We start from the raw sequence: 9,422 nt of genomic DNA, 5'->3' as shown, positions 1-9,422 counted from the left end.
TAGTTTGACCTACATGTGGCCAGCGCAGATGTCTAGGGAATTGGCAAGCCAAGTCTTCATTTCTATTTTGTTTTTCTTTTAAAATTAGGTTTACCAAAAACCTTTGACATTCTGACCTCTGGGACAGCCTTGAGGCTCAGCTGTTCTTCACTAAAGACTATTTTTAAATTCTTGAGAAGCAAGCTTTTTGGTGATGAGGTCACAGAGTAGACCATATTTCTGGAATTGTCTCCCACCTGAAGGAGACCTTCACTGCGTGGGTTTGCTTCCAGCTTTTGCAGTGAAGGAGTTATAAAGTGTGGAAGCTGTTGGGAGCTGTGATGGCCTGGATGCCTAGTCCTGACTGACTCCTGTGGGATCAGCAGATGTGTCCCTTCCACACATGTGCCTGCCCTCCAGCCAGAGCAACTGCTCTGTCCCTGTGATGTTGGAGTGTCACGACTGTGTTTGGAGCATTTGTCCTTTAAAAGGGTTGGAACCGTTGCTCATTGTAGAGATGAGGAAACAGGCACAGGAGAGGGTTGAGGGCTGGCACAGGGTTTCTTGGTGAAGTAGTGAAAGACCCTGGCCTTGAAGCCACGCTGCCTTGTTTGCAACTTTGTGCTCTTGGCCTTTAGTTTGCTCCTGCTACAGGAATCCAGGCCCCTGAAGAGTGACCAACACTTTGGATGGAAATGCAGACCCTCCTGTGTAAGATGTTAGCCCCCCAACCTGCATCGCCCCCACCAGGACACCTAACCAGTACACACGGTGGGGGGGGCTAGTTAGCACAGAGCCAACCGTCTCCACTTCTGGCATTCCTACTTGAGTTACTCTACCTACCTGCAGAGAGACAGAGCCACAGAGGGGGGCCCAGCCCTAGACTGTGACCTTTCCTGTTCTCCCGCTCTGTCGGGCTGTGCTGACATCAATTTTAATGAGGCTGATGATACCGCTGTGTTGACAGTTTGAAAAGGGAGTCAAGTTACTCTGCAGGGAAACCACCAAGCCTGCAGCAAGCGTAGAAGTTCTCCCCAGAGCCATTCAGTCAGCTTCCTAACTCTGACCAAGTATTTTATAACTTGTTCCAGACGTGTTGGGAGGCAGATGGAGAAAATGACCCTGAGAGTTACTGTTGACCCAGGCCAGGAGCGGGGGCGGAGAGCCCAGGGGGAATGGCGGGTGGTGTATGTTCACCACAGCACCTCCCCAGCCTTGGGGAAGCAGGAGTGGAGGCAGGGTGAGGAAGGCCTCGAACAGAATCCAGAGGGCAGCTCTAGCCCCAGCCTGGCCACTGGCTGGTGTTTGACCCTCCTGAGTCACTTCCCTTCTGTGAGCTCCAGTTCCTCAACTGAAAATACGGGGCCCAAGCCAAGTGAGCTGGCAGCTCCACTGCGGCCGCAGGAACCTGAATGGGGTCCGCTCCAAGCTCTGACCAGAAGCAGGGGTGCTAGTAGTTATTACTTGGGCTGTTACTTCCAGTCACCCCGGAGCCCTCCCAGGGAGGAGTAAGGGTTTGGGCTGATGGAAAAGGCCAGAGCTGAGTTTGAGGCCAACAGGGTAGAAAGCAGTAGACCAATAGCAGGAGGCCAGTGAGGAGGCTGCTGGAGCTAGGGGGCCCAGGCCGGGTGAGGGCTGTGCCCCAGGGCTGACGGCCAGTGAGGTGCCTTCCAAAAACCGCATCAGGAATACGGGTAAATCGGTCTTGCCAGTCAGCCGCGTCAGCCTTCTGGGAAGCGGCCGGATGACTCCCATCAGCACGAGCAGGGTGTGTGTCTGCCACTAGGGGGCACTAACACGCCGAGTGGGAGGAAGGAAGCAGAGGGCCATTTATCACGGATTCTTTTTTAATCCTCAACCCCAGCAAAACAGTGCACTGTCATCCCCTTTTTACAGATGTGGGGACTGAAGGATTTAGAGGTGAAGTGCCTTACTGAAAGTCACACAGCCAGTAAACGGCCAGCCCGGCTGGGATTCCAGCCCAGCTCTGCCCAAACCTAAAGCTCCATAGGGCCCTCGGGCTCCTGGCTCCGTTCTAATGAGAAAGTTAGAGGACCTGTTTCTTCCTCCTCAGTCTGGAGCCAAGTAGACGCTGGCTAACAAGACCCTGCCGGTTCAGAGGTTCAGGACAAAGAGAATAGAGCTAAAGGTTTCAGAGCTGGAGCCATGAAAGGCTTCGGGGTGCAGGCAAACACCCCGTCATAAATCCTGACAACTACCACTCAGTGTCGGCGATCGTTGCACACAGCAGGAGGCAGCCCTGCCACAGGCCGCCTAGTGACCTCGCAAAGGAAGACACTTTGTTTCTCGGAACTCAGCTTTCCCATTCGTAAATTGGGAGTGCCCTGCCCACTGCTAAGCTGATGAGTGTGAAGGTGCTCACACCTTCAAGGGATAATTTGTTGAGAAGCGCTGGGGACAGCCTACGGGAGGCCAGGGGCCTCTGTCCCAGCAGAGCAGGCCGGCATACACGCAGCATGGTCCCGCACAGCTGTGAGCCTGGGAGGTGCTGCAGCAGCCGCGGGCAGGCGGGTGAGAGGCAAGCATCTGAGCAGCGTGGGTGGCCTGGGAGTGGGTGACAGGACTCTGGGGAAGCTTGAGAAGCCCGCAGGACCCCAGTCAGTCCCTGGGGATGGGAATTCCTGTCAGGCCCTTGGCTTTGTCCATTCCCAGTGACTGAGTCAGAGGCCCACCTTGTCCCTGATCTGCCCTTAGGTTCCCCTCCTGCTGGGACATCAGCTCATTGTGACCCTGCTTCTGTAGCCAGGCAGTGCCCCCACAGCTACCTGTCTAGATCCTACCTATGACCACCCTGCCAAGCTCAGGCCTGACCAGCTCCAGTTTGGCCCGTCCTGAGCCCCACTTCTGACTAGGGAAATGATGGTTCCAATGTATCCACAGCACACTACAGTTTGCGTGGCTCTTTCACATCCATTATCTTGTACATAGGAGGCAGTGTGAGGATTCTGCCCCCCATCTTTCAAATGAGGGAATTGAGGCTCAAGGTGATTGTCACAGGGCCCCAAAGTGCAGAGTAAGGCCAGCTTCTCTTCCTGCCTCGTGCTGTTCCCAGGGAGAAGGCCAAGGTGAGGGAGCTAACAGTGGACCACGGAACCAAGTCCACTGGACTTGGCAGAAGCTCATCTCAGAGGGTCCTTTACATGGACCCCCAGGGATTTCTGAAACCTAGAGCTCTCCACAATGCAGGTGCTTCAGCAGGTGGAAGATGGAAGGAAAAGGAAGAAACTAAGCGAGGAAATCCAAGTTCCCATATCATGGGCCACTTGAGACCCCTTACTGTCCCCCGCTGGGCCCATCCTCCCTATGCTGCCCAAGGGATCTCCCCACAGCCTGGCTCTCCTCAGGCAACCCGGGCCCTTCCCGTGACTTCCCACACCAAGACCTGCTCCCAGCCTTCCTTTCCAGCACTTGGTCCCCACAGGCCCTACCTGGCCATCTGCACGTTTCATTTTGTTCATGCTGCCTCCTCTGTCTGAACACTCTTCCCCCAGCTGCACAAGCAAAACCCATCCCATCTTCAGGAACCAGCCCAAAGGCATTAGCCTCCCAGACAGCCTACGGCCAGGAGGCTGCCCTCCCCGGGTTCTTCGTTGGATGGCCTCGACGGCTCACAGCCCTGGGCCTGGCTGCTTTGCTCCCTGTCTTGCCTCCCATGCCAGAGAGTGAGAGCTCTGGGCCATGCGTCTGATTCCTTTTGCTGTGCCTCGCACCTGGTACTCGGTGCACAATTCCTCAATGACCAAGGGTATTATTTTCCTGGGGTGGCCGTAACAAAGTGCCACAGACTGGGGGCCTTAAACAGCAGACAATTACTGTCTCAGTTGTGGAGGCCAGCAGTCCAGGATCAAAGTGTTGGCAGGGTTGGTTCCTCCTGAGGCCTGTGAGGGAAAAATCTGTTCCAGGCCTCTCTCCGTGGCTTGTAGATGGCCGCCTTCTCCGTGTCTCCTCACGTGGAACTTTCCTGGTGGGCATCTCGCTGTGTGCGCATTTCCCCTTTCCATAAGGACACTAGTCATGGATTAGGGCCCACCCTAATGACCTCATTTTAAGTAATTACCTCTGCAAGGACCCCATTTCCAAATAAGGTCACATTCATTCTAAGGTACTGGGTACTAAGACTTCAACATAGGCATTCTGAGGGGACACAATTCAATTCAAACAAGTGAACTGTGAAAACCCCTGGGCAGGAACGCAGTCGGGTGCTCAAATGCCCTCCTAGTTGGGTGTTTGGACAGACAAGCAATGTGATTGAAAGGAGGAGCTGGGCACTTGGGTGTGGAGAGCAGAGTCAATCCAGATTTGCCTCCTCTCAGTTTTGTGACCTTGTGTAAGTCAGTTATCACAAACTGTATTTCTCTTTCAAACCATCCTAATCCACATTCATCATCTCATCCCCTTCAAACTCCACCAGAAAAGTTATTTTATCTTGAGGAGCAGAAGGCTAAAATGGCAGCAGATGGGGCCAGCCCGGTGGTGCAGTGGTTAAGTTTGCACATTCCACTTCTCGGCGCCCCAGGGTTCGCCGGTTCAGATCCTGGGTGCGGACATGGCACCGCTTGGCAAAAGCCATGCTGTGGCAGGCATCCCACATATAAAGTAGAGGAAGATGGGCATGGATGTTAGCTAAGGGCCAGTCTTCCTCAGCAAAAAGAGGAGGACTGGCAGTAGTTAGCTCAGGGCTAATCTTCCTCAAAAAAAAAAAAAAAAAAATGGCAGCAGACGATATGAATCAATACAAGCAAGTCTGGGGTCCCAGAAACCAGAGCCCACAAATCTGGAGCTGACAAAATTCTATCTCCAGACAGCCATGGAAACTTCCAACACGCCGTGAAGTCCAGGCTCCCTGGCTAGATGAAACCAGAGCTCATGTGGTTGAATCCCTCTGCTGATGCTGGAACCCCCTCGGCAACGTCCCTCCCTGACTTTTGTTGGCTACCTCGGTCACAGGGAGCTCATTCTTTATGAGACAATGTATTCCATGTCAGAAAAACAGAAAGTTCTTTCTCTCTAGACTAGTAAGGCAGCTTTAACTTTATTTTTGATTATCATGGGTGTTAATTTGATAAACAATCTTTTTAAAAAGCTCTCATTTATCCAATTTCCTGTAACACTCTTGGGTATGATTTTGCCCCATGGAGCCACAGGTGGGAAAAGCATCTAATTCAGCTTTTTAAATGGAGACCTGCAAATATTGGACAAGATCCATCATGGCTACCCCAGCTCCCGACCTCTCTTCTCCACAATTAATCTCAGTTGAATATTCTCGGAAGTTTAAACTACTGAATACTCATGTGACAAGGTTCCAATGTCAGGTTCATCCATGTTGTAGTGTGCATCAGTACTTCGTTCCTTTTTCCTTCCAAGTAATACTCCATTGTATGGCTATATTACATTTTATGTATCCACTCAGTTGATGGACATTTGGGTTGCTTCCATTTTTTGGCTATTATGAATCATATTGCTATGAACATTTGTGTGGACATGTGTTTTCATTTCTCTTGGATATATGAGGAGTGGTCATATGGGAACTCTATGTTTAACCTTGTGAAGACCTGCCAGACTGTTTTCCAAAGCGACTAGCACCATTTTACATTCCCATCGGCAGTGGGTGAGGGTTCCAGTCTCTGCACATCCTTGTTATTATCTGTCTTTCCAACTCTACACATCCTAGTGAGTGTGAGGTCGAATCTCAGTGTGGTTTTGATTTGCATTTTCCTGAGAGCATCTTTTTCATGTGCTTATTGGTCAGAAAATTCTCTTTGACACATCTCTGGGACAATGTGGTTGGCCTCGGGCTGCCAGTATCACCTGGCTGAGACAGGTTGCTGTGGGGCGTTCTGGTGTCCTGGGGCTGTTCTTGGAGGAGGCTGTGAGCTGAGCAGGCAAACAGGGGGAGCAGTCAGACTGGGCTGCTGCCGAATGGGAGTGGCCCATGAGGACACAGATCTGTGAAAGGACAAGTCCCAGGGACAGTGTGAGGGGAGAAGAGTGAAAGTTGTTAAAGCTGTGGGGACTCTTGGAAGTTACGGGTGAGAAGAGGAGGTAGGGACACATCATAGACTCACTGCCCTGACTGGGGTGTGGGGAGGGGCAGGACCTGCCAGACGGGGTGGGGTGGGGTGTCGAGTGGGGAAGAGATGAGGCCGGTGCAGGCACAGACGTTGAGGATGAGGTCTGAGGGTGGGGAAGCTCCCACAGGCCACAGGCAGTGGAAACCGGCCAGGGAGCTGGAGCCGGGGAATGAGACTCCTGGCTAAGGGTCTGGCAGGGCGAGACCCTGGCTGGCAGGTCTGGGCTGTTAGGGGTCTCACACCTCTTCTCATGTGGTCCTCACTACTGCCCCCTGGTGGTGGTTGTGCCTATTTGGAAGGAGTTAAGTTCTGCAGCAGGAAGGGACAGACCTGGGAGTGGAACCCAGGCGGACTGAATCTCAAACCCTCTGCTTTTCTCAGGACACTATACTGTTCCAGCATCCTGTAGGGACTCAGCACAGAAGAGATTATTATCGTTTGGAAGGAATTGGGGGTGGGGGGGGGTCTCAGCTTCAATGTTGACTCTTCAAAAAGACTCTTCCTGTGGACGTCTCACATGGCCCCAGGAGGTGATGGTGGGCTTGTCCTTTCAGGGACAGTAGAAGAGAGAGACGAGGAACGAGGCTGAGGAAGCAGGAAGTAGGTGTGGGTGAGGCGGGACGTACAAGGGTGCCTGTAAATGGAACAACTGAGAACCTCGGGGGATCAGACTCTTGCCACTTGACACCAGGGCAGGGCCTTGGCAGCTGGCCTTGGGTAGCTTGGGTGGATCAGCACTTCACTTCTTCCTCAGAGGAACTTTCCAGAAACAGTCATGTTTACCTAAGAGGCTGAACATGGTCTGAGAAGTAAACATATGAAGTCAGTTATGTCATCTTTCCTTTTCTGCACTTGGCCATCCAGAAAATGTTTCCTGGCACCTACTGAGTTTAAGAAGTCCTGTGTTCAGGGCTGGGGATACAACAGGAAACAGTCCTGGCCCTGCTCAGCGAGCTCTGGGCCCTGAAGGACACACTTATAATGCAGTGCGCTAAGCAAGTTAGGGGAGAGGGTGGTCTGTCTCGCTCACTGGGGGATCCCTAGGGTTTTGCCTGGGTTAGTGCTGAGGAGGGGCTCCAGATGGTTCTTGACACAAAGGAGCTCACAGTCTGGAGGGAACAACAGACAAGAGGCAATTACCATAAAGGGTACTAAGTGGGCGAGGAAGAGGGTCCTATGGGAGCCCAGAGATGGTGGTTGGGAGATCAGAGAAGGCTCTGAGAGGAAGTGACTTTTCACTGACTGACCTGCAGAAGGTGTGAGGCATAGCTCCCTGTGGTGGAGGGAGAGGAGTAGGGAGCGTGCAGGCTCAGGAAGCAACCTGTGCCAAGGCCTGGGGGTGCGAGAACACCACCCTCTAAGGGCACTCAATAGTTCAGTGTAGCTGGAGCACAGAGTGGCAGAAACTTAGGGCAGGAGTCCTAAGTGGAGGCGGCTTTGCAGGAGCCAGCCTCAGGAGGGGCTTAGCACAGTCGGGCGGCCAAAGGGGCCCCTGACCCCAGGGCCTCAGTTCTGGGAACTCGGTCGCCATCGTCTAACTTGATCCCCGTGACCCAGCACTCTGGGACTCCCAAACTAAGTTCTTCCTTGCTCTCTCCTGCCAATCACAGAAAAGAAAATCCCTCATTGGTTTTAATTTGTTTTTAACAACCTTCCCACGTGCTCTCGTCCATTTTGACAGACTGAACATGGATTCATTATTCAAGCAGAAAAAGCAACAGAAAGCACCAGAAACTGGCTTTAAAAACAAGGGCAAGAGTGGAGTGAAAACTGCCTCCTCTCCTCCTTACTAGAGTAAGGCAAAGCGCTACTTGAACTTACTGAAAGCTTTCGTTGAATCACGATAATATCCACCTAACTTGCTTTTTTGTGATGATCGTATTTTTAAAAGTGGTTTCTGCTTTTGTCCCTTTAAACTTCATTTCCACTTATTCACGAATTATGCAAAACCATACCGGTCTTCTTTAACCCACAGCGTCTGCGTTCCTTCAGTGTTGGATTGGATGTTCTCTGTGCTCAGGGTCTGGTGCTCAGCCTCCCCCGGTGTGAGAGGCCACGTAACCTGAGACACAGAGCCCGTGCCATCCAGTCCAGCGTACCCACAGTGCGTAGACAGAGCGCCCTGCTGCAGTCTGCTCCTTCTCTTTGGTTGCCTCCTCCTGGCCTCCGACATGCACTTCTTCAGAACCCTCAACTCCAGGACCCCATCCAGCCTGGGGTCCATTTTTCATCTGCTTTTAATAATTGAACTTTTCCAAAAAAAGGTCTATTTTCACTCCTGTTTCCTCACCTTCCCTTAGCCACCAAATGTGCTGTCTCCTGATCCCCAAGTCCTTGCTCCTCATTCTCCTGGACTGCTCTGGGCCTTTGACCCTGTGGGTCTCCCTTCCTCAGGACACAATGTGACCTGCTTTCGGTCCCTTTCTCCATTCCTCCCAGAGCAGCTGCCAAGCCTCATTCCTCCACACCGCTCATCCCTCTGCACACTCTTCCCCTCAGTCTAACCTGTCTTCTTTCTTTTCCTCACCAAAGACTCTCAGATCTCTCTCCAGCCCAGACCTCTACTCTGAGCTTCAGACCTGCCTTTCCTCCTGCCCGGTGGACAGTTTCACCCGCATATTTACGCCAAAGTGTCCAAAACCTACCCTTTTCATCTTCCACCCAGACATGCCGCCTCCTCTCCTTTCTGTTACTGTTGCTACTTTGCTCATCAGTTCCGGTAAGTCAAGCTGGGAATCAGGGTTATTTTTTCCTCCAAACTGGCTCTTATTCTTCAACTTTGTCTGCAACCCAACATAGCATAATGCAGGAGCCCTAGGCTGGGAAGCAGCCCAGGGACCGAGGCCCAGCTCGGCGCCGGCTTCCTGGACGGCTTTGGACAAGTCAGGGGAACTTTTTGCACCTGCTGCCACTTGTACACTAGAAACGGACACCACTTACTGAAAGCTTACTACAGGCCAAGGACTGTGATCAGGGTTTTCTCTACATCATCTCACAAGCCTTATGAGGTGGGTTCTATATAATTTTCCCGTTTCAGGGAGAGAGGAAAATAACATTCAGAAAGACTTACGTATTCATGATCAAGAGCCGGTCAGCGGCAGGGGCGAGGCTCGCACCAGCTCTGTAATTCCTACTCCAGAGTCTGTCGTCTCCATTAGAGCGTAGGGCGCGCTCTCCCCACACCCTTGGGAGTTGGACCTACACTGAGCGCTGCAAGGGCAGCCACCAGCCTCCTTCGGGGCATGTCTGCGCACCGACCCCAGCACGGGCGCACCCCACCCTCGGCTGACCGCCGCAGGCGCGCGGGGCTTCCTCGTGCTGCCGCCCCGCCCCTCTCGCGGCGGCCCCGCC

The 9,422-nt window shown here is 52.7% G+C and overlaps 1 protein-coding gene across 2 annotated transcripts in view; it reads right to left on the bottom strand.

Moving 5' to 3' along the window:
- The window catches only part of HEMGN (hemogen), a 79,100-nt gene extending 69,696 nt beyond the window's left edge, over positions 1 to 9,404 (bottom strand). Inside the window, exon 1 of one of the 2 annotated variants that reach the window (XM_014859739.3) lies at positions 9,142 to 9,404. In XM_014859739.3, coding sequence (XP_014715225.2) covers positions 9,142 to 9,149 — 8 coding nt within the window. In that variant the 5' untranslated portion in view covers positions 9,150 to 9,404. The remainder of the gene's footprint in view (positions 1 to 9,141) is intronic. The other variant, XM_070519155.1, reaches the window with a different exon arrangement.
- Between the last annotated feature and the right edge of the window lie 18 nt (positions 9,405 to 9,422).

This window comes from Equus asinus, chromosome 10, assembly GCF_041296235.1.
Source record: "Equus asinus isolate D_3611 breed Donkey chromosome 10, EquAss-T2T_v2, whole genome shotgun sequence".
In the NCBI taxonomy this organism is placed as follows: Eukaryota; Metazoa; Chordata; class Mammalia; order Perissodactyla; family Equidae; genus Equus; species Equus asinus.
The sequence above is the reverse complement of the archived record's forward strand: the minus strand, read 5'-3'. Positions and strand labels throughout refer to the sequence as shown.